At 40.4% G+C, this 19,414-nt stretch overlaps 1 protein-coding gene across 1 annotated transcript in view; it reads right to left on the bottom strand.

Annotated features, from left to right (window-relative positions):
- Nucleotides 1-16,262, bottom strand: part of mark4b (MAP/microtubule affinity-regulating kinase 4b) — a 53,964-nt gene extending 37,702 nt beyond the window's left edge. The window contains exon 1 of the mRNA XM_085371166.1: nucleotides 15,254-16,262. Within this exon, the coding sequence (XP_085227292.1) occupies nucleotides 15,254-15,301 (48 nt within the window). The 5' untranslated portion in view covers nucleotides 15,302-16,262. The remainder of the gene's footprint in view (nucleotides 1-15,253) is intronic.
- Between the last annotated feature and the right edge of the window lie 3,152 nt (nucleotides 16,263-19,414).

Genomic DNA, 19,414 nt, shown 5'->3' with positions numbered 1-19,414 from the left:
TTAGGGAAATACATACTTATTGCAGTGATAGGAAAGTCCCACAATGACTTTATTCCAATAGGTTGTTTTGAATGTAGCCGACCAGGTGCTAGTTTCACCGAGACAGTTTTGACTTTTCCTATGCATTAGTCCAAGGCAGTGCTTTTCTCTGTGGATAACTGAGTCACAGCATGTGGTCTACACTGACCTTATGCTATCATTTGTTTCAACGAGAATTCAACTGGGGGAGCACTGGTTTCTGGCCACTAAAAATAAAGATTGACTTATTTTAAGCCAAGCTAACTATATCCTTACATTTAGAAGAAGCACCCCCCAAAAAAACCCAACATGACTCATCATGTGTTGCTAAGAATAATAAACACATAACAAACACTACTTTGTTATCAAATCCAATTTATGGTGTTTACTGAAATAAGCTGCTTTAAGCTGCGTTAAATGATTAGTCAAGCAGCTGCACCCAACATCAAAATTAGCCTACATAAACCACTCGACCATTAGAAAGTACCAACACGAGGGTTACACTACCCACTATCTCAGCAGCATTTTTTAGGCTTCTTAGTCCCTCTTCCTTTTTTTAGACTAACAATTTCTGCAGAAGCTACTTAGTGTGCCATTATTTTTGATGTAAGTATCTTTATTTACTTATTAATTGTGCTCCTGCTTAAGAAAGTTAAGGTCTTAAGGTCTTATGGTCTGAATTTACACATCTATTTTAAGTATATTTCCATTATCTAAGCCATAGTAAACTCTATTATTGTGAAACTGGCCCCAGATCATATAATTTGAGGTTGACTGGCAGCTCTACATTCCTCTCATGCAACCGGCAATCTACACTTTAAGTCTAACTGCTAGTGGGAGTACACATTAAAAATATTAGCTTTGTCCACGCTCGCAAGAAAGTCTTCCTCTTCCTCTCTAAGAGCTCAGGATCCCTGTATAAACCTGTCACATCTCACTCATCCATCAGGAGTGTGTGTCAAAAGCAGCAGGAAGTTGCATGAACTTAACCAGCATCACATCCTGTTCTGGAGACAGAGATGTCACAGCGATGACAGCAGACGTGTCACATGTTGAGCTGCAACACTCAGCGAGCATTTCCTGGCAGGCCCCAAAAGGAAGAAAGAGCTGAAAAAAAAAAACCCATGCCAGTGACCATGACAGACAAGCTGTCTGATGCAATGGAGCTTCAGCTCAACCAGCTGCTGGAGCTTCACTTCCCTCATAATGTGATCGGATTTGTTTGAAAAAGCAGGAAGCATTTTGTGTGGCTTACAAAAAGGAGCGAAAATCGAATTAGTCATCTTGCATCTATTTCTGAGAACGAAAGAGGAACCAGTACTTTAAAGCCAAAACTCCAAGATATTGCCGTTCATAACAGTACTGCACTAACAGATGACGATCTCAGGGACCATACACGTTGACATATGAGAGTGTGATAAATAAGAGTGTCAACCAAAGAGCTAAAATCAGCTAGAAAATGATGCAAACTGCAACATACATAGAGGGTGGTTAACCGTGGACTTGCAGAGACAGTCATTTACATCCTCTCCTAAACATTTTTGTCTCACGAGGCATAGATATCTGTGCGTGAAAGACTCAAGTCTTGGTGGCAAAGGCACGGTGAAGAGTGGAGAAGGAACAACACAACCATTTTATACGCAAATATAAAAACAACATGGCAAAGTTAGTAAAACTAAAGCCCGGAAGAATAAAAGTAAAGAAAGTCGAGGCAAATGTTGTCGTTTAGCTGATGTCCATTCAGTGTTGGTTGCCAGTTAGGGTTAAACACCCTCATCATGGATAAGACTACCCAGCTCCATTTTATAAAAAGCATATATTAAGTCTATATCAATATACAAAAGAAATCTCCTAATGGCTCATCTATTTCACAACACTCAAAGCTATGCTGTAAAGCTCAAGAGTTCTGTTCTAATTAACTTAATACTGACAGTATTTATGTAGCGTAATTATCAGTCCTTACTCAAACATTTCAGCGCTTATACTGTGTCACCACCATCGTGTTGTGTTCATCGCAGGAAATAATCTTTTGGAGTTGATATTTCTTCATGAATCATTTTGTAACACTTTCTGCTGTACTAGTAAACAGATGATAAAGAGTGGCAGGAAATGTGTGAGAGAAGAGTATGATGAATAGATGAAGGTCAAACTGGACTAAAATGTGTGTATTTTTGGAATAAATGAGAGCGGAAAGAAGAATTGACTTTATTTCAAAGGGAGTCTAAATAACCCACAACTATTTCACGCTGTGACTAATAAGCATTGCTTCCACATGTTGCCCCTTAAACAACATAAATGACTGATATTCAAACAGAACATCCCTAAAGCATTTTTTGTGTTTCAGATTATCCACGGATGACTAAAGCAAAGAAGCAGATAGACATTGGTTGGCTTCTGCCACAGTCACTAAAATTCCTACCAATACCATTAGCCCAGACTTGAGTCAGACCAGTGTTGCTCCTCTCCCTCTCTGTCTTTTATGGCAAGTCCAATGTTAACCTTCTGATTTATGATCAAAATACAATAATACAGCAAGGCATTTAGCAGTCTCACTCAGAGCAGCCTGATTTGATTCCACTGAGATTTGCATTTTCTTATTTTTACACGCTTAAAACTGGTTCTTTGGGCCCTCGGGTCAGGCCAAGTACATTATAGCCAGGGGTGCACATAAGTGGTCTGCAGGTGCACATTTGCTGTCTTAGCTGTCACCAGATAAGAAGTTGCAATGCGCGTTCGTGTACATAAGCTTTTCTGGAGGAGGACAGACATTTGGTTAGAACTCTTAAAGATGTCAAGAAGCAAGCTCCTTTAAGCAACTACTTTGGTGTTCCTCCACCTCCAAAGAAATGTCAGAAGGAGTCCGAACCGCAAAAGAAGCACGTATTCTCGGAAAAGTGGATGCAGGAGGTGAGCTGGCTTCAAACAAATGATGAACGCACAGAGATGTGGTGCAGAATGTGCCGTGAAAATCCCACTCTAGCGGACAAAAACAGTGCCTTTTATATGTACGCAAACGCACGTTGCAACTTCTTATCTGGTGCGCATCTTTTATTTTGACAGCGAATGCGCACCTGCGGACCACTTATGTGCACCCTTGATTATAACACTTATTAAGGCTTAAAATCATCATTAAATTGACCTTAATTTGAAAAATCAAGACAATGTTAACTACCCTGTTAAGTGTCAGCTACTCTGGCTGTTATTAAACACCCCATTTAAAAAAAAAGTCATCTTGTGATGACCAAGTCTTCACTAAAAGCAGTAATTGTGCTGAAAAAAAAATCAAACCGAATATGAATAAATTACTGTTTTCTGCACCACAATGCCCCTTTTGTTAAATCCATTACCCTCTTAGGCTGAAATACCTCGGAGAGGTTTTAAGAGAAGACATTTAAATATCATCCCCTACATGAAGCGGACAGCACAAATATTAAGAGGACAACTACCCAACACTGTGGGTTAAATGCAGCCTCCTTCCTCCAGTGTGACATCATCTGACCCCACAGTATGCAAAATGTAACTGGATTCCTCTGTCTGGACAAGGCAGGACTGCAAATGTACACACACGCTTTCTTTTTGCCTCTGGAAATGTGCCACATTACTCAGCATATCATTCGCCATGGCTCTGTAATCATCAGTACAGGCTGAGTAAGGGTCAGATTTATTCTGTTTGGATCAACAGCAGCGGATTAAAGAGCTGAGTCACTCCTTGGCTAGACCTCAGCTCCTCTCTCTCTAAACCCTGCATCACTGTATAAATTTACATCAATAAATGCAAAGAAAAGGCACAATTCCCTTTGGGAAAAAATTTACTGTCCATTTCAGTCATGTCCTCACAGTGTCAGTCTCTCTGCTGCTTTTTGCAGTCATGTATGATCTCATTCATTTCTCTCATAGTTTGTGGTAGGACTGAGGGATTGAGCATGCACAGTAAGGGAGGTACAACGGTGAGATGAAAACAGCACATGGTTCATGACAGCCTACTGCAAATACATTGAAAACTTCCCAACATGTGTTAATTAATCTAAAAGTGTTTTCAGACAAGTCGGCATCTTCCACGCAAACGACAGCCGCAGCGATCTGCTAGTGATCACAGGAATCACAAGCAGGTTTATGGTACAGCAACCTCTTTGCAACCAATTTCACCTAGCAACAGCCAGCAACCACTCACCAACAGGTCAGAGAATGCACATTTTTCCATAGCAACCAGATGTTACCAGGTGGCAACAGAAGAAACTTTTGTATCATCTGTTTTTTTGTGTACTAAATAGAAAAGCTGGGGAGCCCCCCACCCTCACCAAAGGAATCACCCAAGTGGAAACACTGACTACTAAGATTAGTTTTAAGTATACGGCAGTATTCAGTATTACTCAAGCAAAAACTGTGGACATGTAATAATGGAAGGTTCAGTACACAGGGTGAAAGTCAGAATAGAAGTCAAACCATAATAATAGTTTCCATTTGAAAGATTTTTGTAATAATGTTTTAATTTTTAATTCATTTTCTGAGCTAGCGGCTCATCAGGCTTTTTTTCAGTAATGTCAGAGATGAGTGCGATCGAGTGTTATCTCTGGTAAAATGGTAAATGGCCTGTATTTATATAGCGCTTTTACTAGTCCCTAAGGACCCCAAAGCGCTTTACATATCCAGTCATCCACCCATTCACACACACATTCACACACTGGTGATGGCAAGCTACATTGTAGCCACAGCCACCCTGGGGCGCACTGACAGAGGCGAGGCTGCCGGACACTGGCGCCACCGGGCCCTCTGACCACCACCAGTGGTGGGAGTGATAATTGCTAAAACTAGGCAAATCGTATGAAATATTTACTTCCTTTCATACATAAAACTTATGATGCTGATCATTACTGGATTAGTCAAGACAACTTGTAATCTGTGAAACTAGCAGCCCGTCTTACTCACAGTTTGCGGCATACTTCCACATTCATACCAGTCTATGTCAAATAAGCATACACTTTTGAGTCAGGTCCTCTTAATCATTTGACAGTTGACCTCTTAATTTCTGTTCAGTACCTTCTACCCACTCCCTTTTCCATCATTCCCACAGCTCAGTCTTTGTTTCTGGCCTTTTTGTTACCTAATGTAAAATTACAAGACCTACACAACCTCTCACAATTATGTTTGTTCCTCATGCCCAAAGCAATTTGTCTAGAACACGAAACCATGCACACTGATCGGAGAGAAACATGACCTGCTTGGTAACATCTCTTAAATTAAATGTAATTGCTGGTTTGGCTTCACAGACAACAATTTTGCAGACCCTCTGACTAAGCGGGTGAAATAATGGATGTCAATGTTAGTAGTAGTGTTCTTTGAGATTATGGTCTGCTGCAGGAAGCTATTAACCACACTGCCAAGGGGAAGTCATACTATAGTTATTGACAACACTTGCAATGTACTTCTAGCTCTCTGTCTATAACCAGATGATAAATGCAAAAAAGTCATCTTAGCTCAAACAAAAACACACAGAGGAACAGGAAGTATTGTGACAAAGCTTGCATCACAGGCTCTGCGTTTATACTGACCACAATTTAAAAAAAAAAAAAAACCAACTACTTTTGGTATGAGCTAGAGATGTTGGACTGCTGAATATTTTACTTTAGTTACTAAAACATTATCACATGCACACACAAATCATGTGATTCCATCATAATCACATACAGCTTTTAATAACTTTAAAAAGTTGGTAAGCAGAGTTTCATCTGTAAACAAGACATCATAGCACACACAGAGTTTTTGGCCTTCCACCAAAAAAACCACCAGAAATGTGACAGATATATTTCTCACTTCTCTTAACTGAAGCACTAATTTAGGGCCAGAACTATCGGGAATAGCCTCAGACTCCTTGCCTTAAGTACATGAGGACCAACTGTTGTTAGTTGTGTAGAAACCACCAGAGTTTCATATTTTAGGTCTGATATTTGACCAGGCGTGGGAAAAAGATGCCAAAGAAGGCAGCTGAATGACACATCACACGAACCTTCACTCCCAAACATCCAGCTCGCTCTATGGCTCCTCTCGAACACCCAAATTGGGCATGAAATTATTTTTTTCAAGGGGCACACAAGTTTTGCAAATTTGATGAGACCTCCCAGCGAGCACTAAAACTGCAGTTATAGCTCATGGAGAGCGACCTGGTCTTTCTGGTTGAAAAACACTGGATGGCTGTTAACTAAAAGGGCTTTTGGTTAAACTGCAGCAGCTGAGGCCTGAGGAGAAACACTGAGGACAGTAAGTCGACACCTGACAGCCGAAGAGGCCCTCTACACAATGAACACAACAGCCTGACTGTGTGCTCTGACTATGAATATCTGAGTGTCTTTTCTTCTTGTCTCCTGGTTCAGATTTTGTAATTGTGCAAATCTGCTTGTCTCGTTTTGTGAGCGTTTGGCAGTTAGCATAGGCTCCGTGAAAAGTGTCATTCTGCACATGGTAGCCTGATCTCCAGAAAACGCCACCTGTTCAGCGTTTGTTGCCTAACCACTTAACTAGAATTACATAATTGCTGGAGAGAAAACAATCTGTGTTGACAAAATGCCAAGACAGTTAATTTTGGATTTGGTGTCAGCAAAGTTTAATCACTGTGTTTATTATTTTTGGCTTAGGCTCTTTAACCTGCATCTAACACAGCGTCCCTTCTTTGGAATGATCATAAAGCTAATCCCAATTATTATCTCCCCATTTCAGCGTTAATTTAAGACCTTTTCAATGATGATCTTCAATGCATTTTTTTAAATAACTACATTTCTATCAGACTATAGGTAGCTTTTGTTGATTTTACATTTCTAACAGTAGCTATGGGCACAAATGAAACCCCAAAAAATCTTCAGAAATTGCTCAAATGAAACCAACAGGAACCATACGGCCCATTGAATGGCACACTGGGTGTTTGAAAAGTAATTTAGAAAATGCAATTCAAAAACAACAGATAAATACTATTGACATTTGCCTCTAAGCCGGTAATGTGAGCAGGGAATGCAAATCCTTAAATTTTCCTTAAAAATCTGCCACTGAGAGGCTCTTGAGCAAGCCATTTTCAGGAAGGTCCAGTAAGCTCTTAAGCTCTTTTCCTGATGCTGCCCTGCTTTACACTCATGCTTCTGCAGTTTCACTGTTTACTACTGTATGCTGTAAAATATAACCAGGGAAACTGGGGGCTCTGTGACCCGCTCATGGGCAACATTGCTGTAGCTGTTAAGGCTAAACAGAGGGTAACTCAATCACGTCTCCAGGGATCTGAGCTGGAAACTTCCCTCCAAGTGTTCTGCTTCTCTGACCTTTTGGGTCCGCTGTTGCAGCTGTAATCCAAAACGCCTTTAAGTTGGATTCAGTTGGCAAGGTTACAAAAAAGTAAACATCAGCAAGGCACTGCGATCAGTACAGAGTTTCAATGCACCTTGTGCTATAATCACAAGCTTTCATCTGCAGATTTGGGCATGAATTTTCATGTGTACTAATGATGTCTTCCACTTTTAAAGGGCAGAAAGGTCCACATGCGGAGGCTTCGTGGGGTTTTGCTGCTCACACAAGAAACCTCAGTCAAAGTGCTACAAGAATAACAAATCTTTCCATTTCATTTGTTTTTCATTTATTTTTAAAGTGTCATTAATTTCAAATATGTTACTGTTGGAAGCGGCTCAGACAATAAAAACAACTATGTCAGGGTCAGGCTATTAAAGACGACTCGTTTTGGTTGGGAATTAAAAATAACTTGATTAGGTTTAGAAAAAGATTGTGGTTTGGTAAAAACAAAAAGTTTTTCGTGACTTTTAAAGGTCGGTTAGCCTCAGTGACACGTCTTGGCTGAAGAATCTAGGCAACATATGTGCTACGTGCACAAAATATACCTCCTATTGAAAAATTTCAGTTTCAGAGTTGTGCTGTCACAAAACAACATGACAGTTTATATCTATAAGCACAAACAAATAGTTCTCATGACTATTTCACATTTTTCTATAAAACTGGGCAAGCAATTTAACAGCAGCCCGCTTAATTTCATACCCATCATGCATGGTTCGGCTGGCCTCGGCGGACCAGATGATTTAAAGCCTAAGGCTGTTTATGACTGTATCTGGAGTGTTTCTAGGTGAAATGAATGCCAACGTGGGCATCAAAGGAGGGTGCCAGTTTTTGGGTAACATGTCTGGACAGCAAGTACTTGAATCTTTTTGCTTGTCCAGGGAAACACAAAAGCCTCGCCGTGCCCTGCAGTCGTGCACTGAAAGACATGTTGGCCTTTTTGTAAGAAAACACAGCTGTGCATGTGCACACAAGCACTCACCCACACCCTCTATACAACTTCCTTCTCTCTCACACACATTAAAACCTTATGACTAGCCCCAAGCAAAAAAGTGTGCCCATTCCCACAGTTCAGCATTAAGAAGAGCAATGCAACCTGTTTATTGTTTATTAAAACCCGTTTATTACACCTGTAATTAACTTTCGCTGTTGAGACTTTAAAATATTCTAAACTCAAGAGATAATCCCACGAAACCTTTTCTTCTAAAAACACAAATACACAGCAAAACAAAGTTAAAGAGGAGAAAAGATCCTGTGATTAAATAAAAAATTTAAGATTCTATGAAAATTCTCACAGGCCGTTTGCAGATGCAGGTTTAGCAGGTTGGGTTAAGTCACCCGCATGTGGAAACAAGGAAACTACAGAGGGAGATGAACACTGACACAGATGCAACTTCAAAACAGATCACGTTGATTTATTGGAACGTTTTAATAACACCTCATATAAGTTTAACAAAAATATTAGTGAAAATATTAATTTTCAATTTAAGAATTTAAAGCTTTGTCATTTCCTTATTTCATTTAAATACAAGCCTATAGCAAGAAGGATTTGAATCCTGGCAGCTTGCTCCTGCATGTTCTGGCTTCTTTGTACTGGTCAAATACATGCATGATTGCCTGACTGGGGAAAAGTGCTATATCAGTGCGTTTTTGCTTCACGTCGTTTTATTTTTGTACCCTTAGATTAAAGATGTAAAACTGTCACAATAAGCTCAAGACTGAGCTCAGTAAGTTACAAAGAGATGTAAAATATTAACAACGTCCTTGAAAACAATTCAATTATCCATAGCACACAAAATAAGAGTGGAAGTAAAAAGCAAAATGTAATTTATTCATTCGTCCTGAAAGGTGACCCTAGAAATTATTTGCTATTCATGTCGCCTACTGCAAACTGTTGACGTGCCTTCTGTCAGTTATTCTTTACTAAAATGTTCACAGCCTACAGAGAAGCATAATCCTGCCCTTATGGATATTCTGGTTTGGTTTGTTCAGGTTTGAAGTATTGTACAACTAGCAATTTTCTGATTAAAAAAAAAGCACAAGACAATAAAATACAGAAGAGTAATTATAAGGACTTACAGCAGTTAAAGAGTACAAAAAGCAGCAGGGACTTTTTTAACTTTGGGGTATAAAGGTGAAAAGGATGGAGGACATGTCAGGTATTAGTTCTGGTTTCGGTGACTTTTGCGACAGAGTCAGAAATATACACGGGGAGGTTAAAGGAAATGACAGGACTGAACAAGAGAAGAGAGCAAAGCAGAGAACAGAGAGTAAGAACATGTAAATTGCAGAGCGTGGCGTGAAAGTGCAGACTGTCGTGTCATGTGTGATGTGACTGAATGATAAGCCAATGTGGTGTTGATGATCTCAGAAGACGAAGCCACAGCATGATAATATCATGCGCTGCGCATTTGTGATGGTCTCGGAGCCTTTTGCATGTGAGACTTTCCTGTCTTACATGCAGAACACACAAATACATGCACCAACATGTTCAACCACATGTGTGCTGCATTCAAAACTTCCATTTACTTTTATTTGTCTTTCTACCACCATCTGTAACTACCCTGTAATGAAATCTGGCATTCAACGTGAAGATCCGAAGCACAAACAACATTTCTAATTAATCAGTGTTGGAAACTGTTCTTGGGTGGGTTTAGAGTTCTGCATCAAAGCCCAGCAGCCCCTACACCTACTGAGCAACATCACTGCTTGCGTTTATACTTGTGCGCTGGTGCAATCACAAGTGAAATAGGGCTAATCCTGTTGGACTTGGAGGTAATAAATATTGAACAACAGTTTTACTACAACACAGGAAGGAGAAAGACTTCAGAGGTGATGGAGCTAAACTATCAGAGCGATGAAAATGGGAAAATGGCATATGTCTATATTGGAAGAACGCTAGCTTGTGCATTAGCTTTGTGAGAGACACTTACTGCCAATTACCTTGTGTTGAACTGTGATTATGTTTGTGCTAATCAACATATTGTGTTTGCACTGCATATTAACACCAAGCGGATCTAGTTGTAGGCAGCTGTTTTTGATTTGTGTCGACATGTAGTTACTTTGCTAGGAAGGTGCACCAAGCACAATAATCGAGCATCATTCAGCAGATTTGAATGATGATTCTAGGGCTGTGCAAACTGATAACGTTTAATTTCAATTACAATTTTGGCTTGTTGTCAAATATGTTCTTATTGTTTTCTTGTAGCGCGACCGTTTTATTTCCAAGGAAACTCCTGCCAAGCTGCAGCACGTTAGGTTCAGTTAACATTTTCTTTCTAATGAAATTGTAATGAAAGAACAAAGAAATCCACTTTTGAAATTTCCATAACTCTTCTATTCTTCCAGAGTCTGTAAGTAATCCTGTCAATTATGATTTCAGTATTGATCAAAATAATTGTGACTGGGATTTTTTCTATAATCGAGCAAACCCGGGTGACTGCGAAGATGCAGTGAAGCCTGAAATATAAGTTATTGATGTCTGACCATTCATTTAGATAAAGGCCTTAAAACAGCTGCCAGGATGCACTGTCGAGATATCTGCCAAGTGGCTAAACTTGCTTCCGGACGGACGTCGCTATAAATCAAAATGGGATAAGGTCTGTAAGTTGAAGGCACAAAGTCGGCGAGTGAACGTGTGTGTGTGTGTGTGTGTGTGTTAAAATGGACAGGAGAGGGTGAGGAATAATGGGAAGGTGGGGGTGGGGTGTGCAGGACCCCATGTTGTAGCCATGGTGAGGTTACTAAGACAAAAGGCTTGTGTTTGAGCAAGGACAGCAATCATTCTGGTTTATTCCCTGCAATGCTGAGTTCTCACCAGCTTTAATGCTACATATGCATTTCTACAAGGATCATTTTTGACAAGAGTAGACTGCATCAAGCATTTAACAGGCTCTATTATTAGTTTACTGCTCTGCTTCAGGAGAAATCGTTTTATGACTCTTGCAGTTATTAAAAAACAGGGGAAAGAATCCACCAGTGGCTCTCGCTTTTATTTGGTATCTCACAGTGTGGACAAAACAGATTCTCCTCAATGTGAAGACTGAGCTTCTTTAGTCTTAATCTTTATTGTAACACAAGCCTCGATCTAACTTTAATGTTTTTGAATTTTTATTATTTGGATGTGGTGTAAATGTCCAAACCAGCTACAACAGGTTTGCATAAAAGTCAAAGAAGATTCTGCCACCTCTAAAAGTACCTCAGCGTTCCAGCAAGCAGTATAAACAATAAACACCTAACTGCTACAATCCAGAATGAGTTGTGCAATAAATTATCGTAACCAGAGTGACCTAATGAATGAATGAATGAATGAAAGCTTTATTTGTCACAAGCAGTCGATCCCTTACAGCAGCGGTCCCCAACCCGGTCCGTGAGTCGTTTGGTACCGGGCCGCGAGAGTTGAGGCTCAGATGTGAAATGTATGGTTTTCAGGGTTTTTAAATCGGTTTTCAGCGTTATTATGTTATCGTTTTATCGTTAACTCGGTTTTTTCACGTGTGTTATGATTAAATCTTCTTTTTTTGGTACCGGTACTAGTTTTATTTTGTTGTATTTATCCGCGACACCTTAAAGGCCGGTCGGTGAAAATATTGTCGGGCATAAACCGGTCCGTGGCGCCAAAAACGGTTGGGGACCGCTGCCTTACAGTGTCTGAAATGCTTCTGTTCAGAGAATGGTTTATCATTTTTAATCTTCTTCTAATTTTTAAACATTAGCAAGGAAGTATTTCTAGACACGTCTCGACACAAAAGTACTTTAAGATGGCAAGAACAGAGGAAGTGACATTTAAAAGCAACACTCCCTTGGTTCTACATTGCTACATCAGTGTTTCCCACTGACCGTACTTAGATAATTTAATATGCTATAAAATGATATATAAACTGGGGCAATAAATGATGGAGCACTAGTCAGCTGCTTCTCCAGTTAGTTTCTTATCCAGTCTATGGACTCAAAGTCCATGGTCCTGGACTGCTGCTTGCAATCGTGGTACTCTGTGAACTTAGTGTAGTGTACTATCTTTCTATATGGTGCAGGTTCCAGATTACTGCCGGCAGCTGCAATCCAAGACAATGGACTTCAAATCTGTCTGAGCAATGGATCGGACAGTAAAGACAGCTCAGAGCAACGACATCCTTACAAGCCACCCAGCAGGGAAAGACTAGACTGGAGACACTAGCAAGTTCAATTTAGCATCCTCTTTTAAAATAAGAGCAAGAGGACTGCATAATTATGAATCAATAACAGTGTTGTCTTGGATGGATTAAAAAAAATGCTACTAAAAATTAGGGCTACAACGATTCATCAACATACTCGATGACGCGGAAGCAGAATTTTATTGTCGATGCGTCATATACTATACCACATAAATGTGTTTTTGTAACTGTAATATACTGCAGGAAGCTATGGTGGCCATTATCGCCCTTATCGTCTGCCAAGAATGCGCTCAATACCAACGAAGAAGAAGATCTTGATGCATGCTCAATGATCCAGGTAAGGAAATCCCAAACAGTTAATTCTGTTCATCAGGACAGACAGTGCAAAGCAGAGACAGCACTACTGCAGTGCACAAGCATTTAAAAACGCCGCTGTTGTGCCAAAAAATGATCATCTGCTTAAAACTGATTTCCAATGTTTTTATGTGTCATGTCTTTACTTATATTGGTAAATAGGACTTTGGTGAACATGATTTACAAAGTGATTATATATAAAATGTAAAAATTACCTGTTTTCCAAGTATCTTATGACTTTATGTGTTATTGTACCTACATTCAAACCAATCCGGTTCTTTTTGGCCACATAAGACATCTTTTTAAACCTATTATTATATTTGTTGCAATTTCTGCGATCCTCTTGGTCAGATTACTCTTAAAAATATTTTTTTTAACGTCAATGAGACATTTTAACTGGATAAATAAAGGATATAAACGTCACTTTTGGGCTTCCACCTTTTGATAGGAATGCTGTTTGTGGCTCAAGATGACTTGATAGGTCATTTGACATTTGTTTCACAAATTATAGGCCAAAACGTTATTTAGAGCAGTTTAAATACGGGCAGTTAATATTTGGCAAATACTAGAAATCAGTTTTTGGCAGAAAAATCTCTTTTTGGCAGCTAATGAGTGAAATGCGATTGTAAACCAATAAACAGAGATAGCTACACTGTCTCCTAGTTTGTTTGTTTAGTTTTTACACACATTAATACTATAGCAAACCTTTTCCACCTAACATTAAGTAGCTAATCTGTGGGGAGAGAGAGAGAACAGGGTGATATTCACAGGTGGGTAGACTTGGGGAGGTGAGGCACTGGAGCCTAGAACAGGTTTGCCCACAGGAAGAGGAGATAAGAGTTATTGAAATAATTGTTGACTAATCGAAGAAAAATTGGCAGATTAGCCGACTACCAAAATGATCTTTGGCTGCAGTCCTGCTAATAATGCACTTGTTGTCAATTCATAGAGGCACTGCATCTAAGTAAAGTCTAATTCGCCCATTGAATGCTCGAAGATTTGTACACCTTCACAGGAATGCTGTTTGTGAGCCTAACTTCAGGTCTTAAACTGCCTAGATTCCAGTATATCATTCTCCACCAACTTCAGCATCATATATTTCAGCTCCTTTCACTGGAATGAGTCTGATCCTCTGATATATCCTGAGTCAGTTAGGCTAAAGTTTGTCTATTATGTCTGAGTGTCCTGAGGATGGATGCTGTTAACGTTAACTTCCTTGGGATGTCAGTTGCTGTTTCACTAAGCAGGTTTCTCATCAGTAGCTACTGATACACGTCTGCAACCCTTCAAGTTTACATGTTTAAAAGCTGTCGTTTGTTAGCTACACTTCTAAAGGTCTTGCATTCTTATTGTTGTAGTGCAGCAGTCCAAATCTTCCACACGTTTGCAATAATTATTTATTACCAATACCTACAATCCCTCTGTGAAATGTGGGAAACATTGTGTATGCTTTATCATTCCTTGTCGTGTTCATGACCACAAATAAATGTTACTAAGGGCCACCACCGGCCTCGGGTCTGCACTTTGAGAACCCTGGATGCAGGAAAATTCAGTGAGAGACACTACTGGTATTGGAAATATTTGCACCTATCTAAACAAAAGATATCCAGGGCCTGAGGCAGTGACAGCATACACTTTAAATAACCTTAAAAAGCAGGAAAGGAAGTATTCAGTGTTTTGTTAGCTGCACTAAGAGGAAGTGGTCTTTGTTAGACCTTCACATCCAAAAAGAGAAGCTGCTTTGAGCTGGGTGCCCTTGAGACAGAGGTGGGGATATTCTGCACAGCTGCTCAACTGATGTCATAGGACATTAGAGAGGTTCACAGTAATTACAAGAATATTTACAAACACTAAAAATTGAATCAAGAACAACTCAAACACAGTCTGCCAAAATCCCACGCTGCCACAGACACAGAAGGCTATCAGCAGGATGGACCAGGCTAGCCTGACACAGCAGATTTTGCAATATTGAGCTGCCCACTGAGCTTTCTGTCGCGGTTTTATTAAAGTGGAAACTGGGCGGGCCAGACAGGGTGGAGGTGATGGAGTGGAGGTGAGGGTTGGCTGGGTGGTCTTGCATCAGATGCATTAATTATTGATCAGCTGAGAGCTGAGGGGGGGTAAACATGCGCAATGAAAACACCGGTGGAGGTGAAAGTCTAATCTTCATATCTCCATCCTGGACAGCATGTGTGTCCAACTGCACCCTGTCCCAAATGAGCTAGGGGAGATTAGCGCGTCTACGTCGCCTTGCTTGATTGCAGCTGCTCTTTGCACATGGCAGACTAATCTCTGGGCCCGCGGGCTGACGGGGGTTATTATGATCAGCTCCTTGAAAAGCATAATAAAAACCTAAGTGCAACCTCTCACAGACAGACGCCTATGGTTTTTAATTATCTACTTACATGGTCCGGGTTCCGCTCGTTCCCAGGCAGTGCTGTGCGTAAAGACATTTTTTGTCCCTGAGTGAGCTTCGCCGTCCAGGAGAGAAAAAAAAGTCTGGGTTGTGTTCAAAAAAGAAAGAAAGAAAGAAATTCCACCCCAGACTAGCCTGGCTGTATGTAGATAGAGGGGGAAAGGCTTCACTTCTCATAAAATCCTCATTGTCACAGTCCGTGAAGGCAGCACAGATCACCAAGACAGTGATCCAGCTTAAACTGATGCTTTAAAAAAAACTGAACCGGTTGGCTACATCCACTTCATGTCTTTATGGTGTGTCTGCCTCATCTGAAGAAGGAAAACCAACACTGAACCCCCCACTTAGCGCTTCGCTTTCCCCCAAATCCCCTCCCAGACGCTATCCTCTCATCTCTGTTGACACGCTGCTGGATAGTTAACAAAACAGCCCCTGTGGTCACCGGTTTACCTCCACCTGCATCGTCTTCTGCTGAGAAAGGAGGAAAGCGCGCACAGCCGGTGGAAAACACAGCAACCGATAGGGGCTGATAAGAGGAAACAGAGGCGAGGACTCAGTGTCCCTCTGGCCACCACGGTCTGAATTCAGAAGGAAAAAAGCAGGGGACTTTGTGTGTTCCTGTTAGCTTGCTGAATAATTCTGGGGACAGTCCACGAAGACGCAGTCAGTTTAAAAGGAAGCAGGAACCGGCTGAGGCAGCACTTCTGGACGCCGGGAGACGTTCAGGGCCCGGTTAAATAAATCAATGTATTGAAGAGAGCAGGCGGACGTGCAGCCTCCCAGTGTGTGAGTCCTATGGTTGGTTCTTCCTCTCTGTCCAGTCCGCCCTTGGCTCCTCTCCTCTTTGATTTGGTTAAAAGTGCTGCAGCGGTAATTGAAGAAGTCGCCGGCGTGTGAGGGCGAAGATACGTCTCCGCCGGGTCACGAACACACCATCTGTTTTCTAAGAAAAACGAGAGAAGAGCGGACCTCTCCCCCAGTTCGCCTCCCGAAAAACAGTGACAAGAGAAAGAGTGGGGAACGTCAACGGTAGGCAGGGCTGCTGCCTTCCACGCACGCGCACACAGACACGCGCTATTCTCTCATCTGTCGAGCTGCCTTCAAGACCCCGCAAAAAAATCTGTCTTCCGGCAATCTATCAGAGCTCGGAAAATAAAGATACCCATGGTAAACTTTCCAGGATGAAGAAAAGCTATCAGCAGGATTTAAGAAAACAGCCGCTATGACTTTATGTCCCATACAGCTATATATTGTGTTAATAAAGGTTGATTAGAAAAGGCCTGAAAAGTGTCTTTTATCTGCATTCCTTGTAATGACCAGCAGGAGACAACCCTTACCTCAGTGAACTCTTTCCTGGTGCGTTTATGGGCTCCGTCGCTATTTTCATCTCATATTGCATAGAAAATTAAAAGGTTTGGCCATTCTGTGTTTCACATAGGCCCACGACTAACGACTCACTGATAGTGGAGTTTTACAATCAGGTTCACCACTCACATATCACATCCAGTTTCAAAACACTAAGATGGCAGTGGTGAAAATGCTTAGCTCTGGGCTTTATAAACCAGTGGGTGACTTCATAATGCGTAGATACATCCTTTATAGCGTCTTACAAAATGAAAAATAAATAAATAAAAGTTCCACCATTTAAGTTTGAAACAGAGCCACGCAAAACGTACGAGAAACTCTTAAAAGTAACTCGTGAGCTAAGAAATGACATCTTTAAGTATATATAATCTAAACCTTCAAAACAAAAGAGAAGTCAGAAAGAAATGTAAAAGTTATTTAAATTCTTTAAAGCAATATGATATGATAATAACTAATAAGTGTGAGGTGGGAAATTAAGCAGGTTTCTGGCTGAAAACCTCTCTTTGTTATGGAAGCAGCAGGCAAGACATGCGGTGTTTTAAATGAAACAAGTAAATTTTTAAAATCAATTCTAAAAAGAAAAAAAAAAAGAAAAAAAAAAGAAAGGGCAGCCATTGAAGAATAATTAAAACTGCTGATAACTGTGGAAGAGTCATTATCGGTACTTCTGCTCATTTATACTAGAACACGGTGCAGCGATTCAATCAGGCAAGTCATTATGAAAAAAGGCAGGGCTAAAAACTGAAAGTCAAAAGCACACCTGTGAAACACCGCCCCCTGGTGGTGGAAGATCGGGTTAAATTGTATAGATAGTATTTACAAAAAGTACCTTTAAAAATAACATTTATTAGATAACAAGTATATTTAAAGTAAGTTTTAACAAATTACACACAACATACAAAGGGCTGTTTTATGTGCATGGCCCACAGACACACTAACTAATGACTATAAATCAATAGTGAGTGAATTTGTTGCATTTCCAAGCCTTTCAATGTGAGGCACAGAAATGTGTGTTTGTTTGGCACAAGTGAGAGGACACTGGTGGATTTGTTGTTTTCTTGAATATCTAAATCTGCAGCCAGCCTCTGTGAGGCAGAGGGAAACACTTGAGAAAGGACTGTGAAAAATAAATAGGGATAAGGCAAAGTTTAATCCCTCTAGCCTGTAGTTTTCCAAAAGCCAGAGCTTTGCAGAAACTGGACCCTAAATTTTGGGGACCATGTCGAGGATACGGCTCCTAAAAAGTCATTGAACCACATTATGGTGACTGACCTCTGATAAATTGAGGTCACCATCCTATACACTAGTCCTGACCTATTATGCCCCTTTCTGGCTGTAAATGAGAGCTCGAATAATACACCAGCCTTATTTCTGTGGTTGCTTGAAATTTGAAGACACTGATCATGCAGGCTGAAATATTTACCCAGATAAGTTAAGCTCTGTGTTTCATGTGCATGCAAAGCTAAAACAAAACACCACGTTTCCAACAGCATCAGAACACAACACCCTTCCCCCCCAGTGTGCATGAAGGCACAATTACTCCATTCATACAGACATGCTTGTGTGTGTGTGTGTGAGACAGAGAGAGCAGGCTAATATTACCAGAAATCTGTTTCTGCTTTTGCTGAAAATCACAAAGGAAGTAACATTTGTTGATAATTTAAAGTATGAATTAAACAGCAGGTCTGCTCATTGTTAAAAACAAGTAAAAAATAACAATCGAAAGGAACAGCTGCTGCACGTCTCCTGTTATATCTCTGCTGTTATTGATTAACAGACAAGAACTATTAGCAAATAAAACTGTTTCATACTAAACCTGAAAACATGCCCCCTTTAAGAGCTCATTGACAGATAATCAAAACCCCAGGAAATCAAATATTATCACTTTCTATGTTATCCTCTACATAATCAAGCTGCAGTGCACTACAGCATTATATTGATTCATTACTGGTTTTGAGGGCATTTTCTACCCCACAGTGGAGGCTTTGAATTGTACTGCAGACCTTTTATTGTCATCCCTATGATGTAAAAATGTCATATATGCACAAATAGTAGACAAAACTTTGAATGGGAGATCTGAGGAGTTTTTATGCTTAGAGCCAGAGGTAAGCACGCCAGGATGCCTCCAGTATAAACCAAAGCATCTAAACCTCTTGGCTCACACAGTCTTTAGAGGACATGACATGGTCATCGCCCAGCTCACTTCTGATCACACGTAGAGAGAGAAGCCCATCTTATGCTTCTCTACACTGAACCCCAATGATCACCAGTACACCGTTTTGTTTTGTTTTCAATTTAAATTCACATGTTTTATCTCGTATCATGCTGATTCAATCAAAGCGTCTTTACCTCCACTGTGAATCGTCTCTACCGCCGCAGTTATAATGAGGAAAGATTTGCAAAGAGAGGCATCTGCAGCAGAATTCAAACCCGACACTTTTATGGAAGCTTGCAAATTAAATATGAAAACAGATATATGCACCAAACAATATAATTCAGGATTTAATGAGCTCATCTGCCCAGGAGGGGGATGTGTGCAGTTTAAAGCCGGTTACTGCTGTTTGTTTTTGCTAAGCAGATTTATTGCTGCAGTGTGTTCACAGAAAGAGCCCAAACACCTTTTTTTCTAAAGCTAATGCAGACTAAGTCCTGCAGCAAAGCCTGCATTCATGAAGGTTGTAAAGTTCAGTTTTTGGTAAAGCCGTTTAAAGGAGTACTCTTTTCTCTCCTTTAACACTTTAATCTTTACTATGACCTTTGTGTTGTAGAGGGTGTGGATGGGATT

This window comes from Diplotaxodon limnothrissa, linkage group LG14 (assembly GCF_057381915.1).
Source record: "Diplotaxodon limnothrissa isolate DT_005_m linkage group LG14, D_limnothrissa_male_GT1.1, whole genome shotgun sequence".
Lineage (NCBI taxonomy): Eukaryota > Metazoa > Chordata > Actinopteri > Cichliformes > Cichlidae > Diplotaxodon > Diplotaxodon limnothrissa.
The sequence above is the reverse complement of the archived record's forward strand: the minus strand, read 5'-3'. Positions and strand labels throughout refer to the sequence as shown.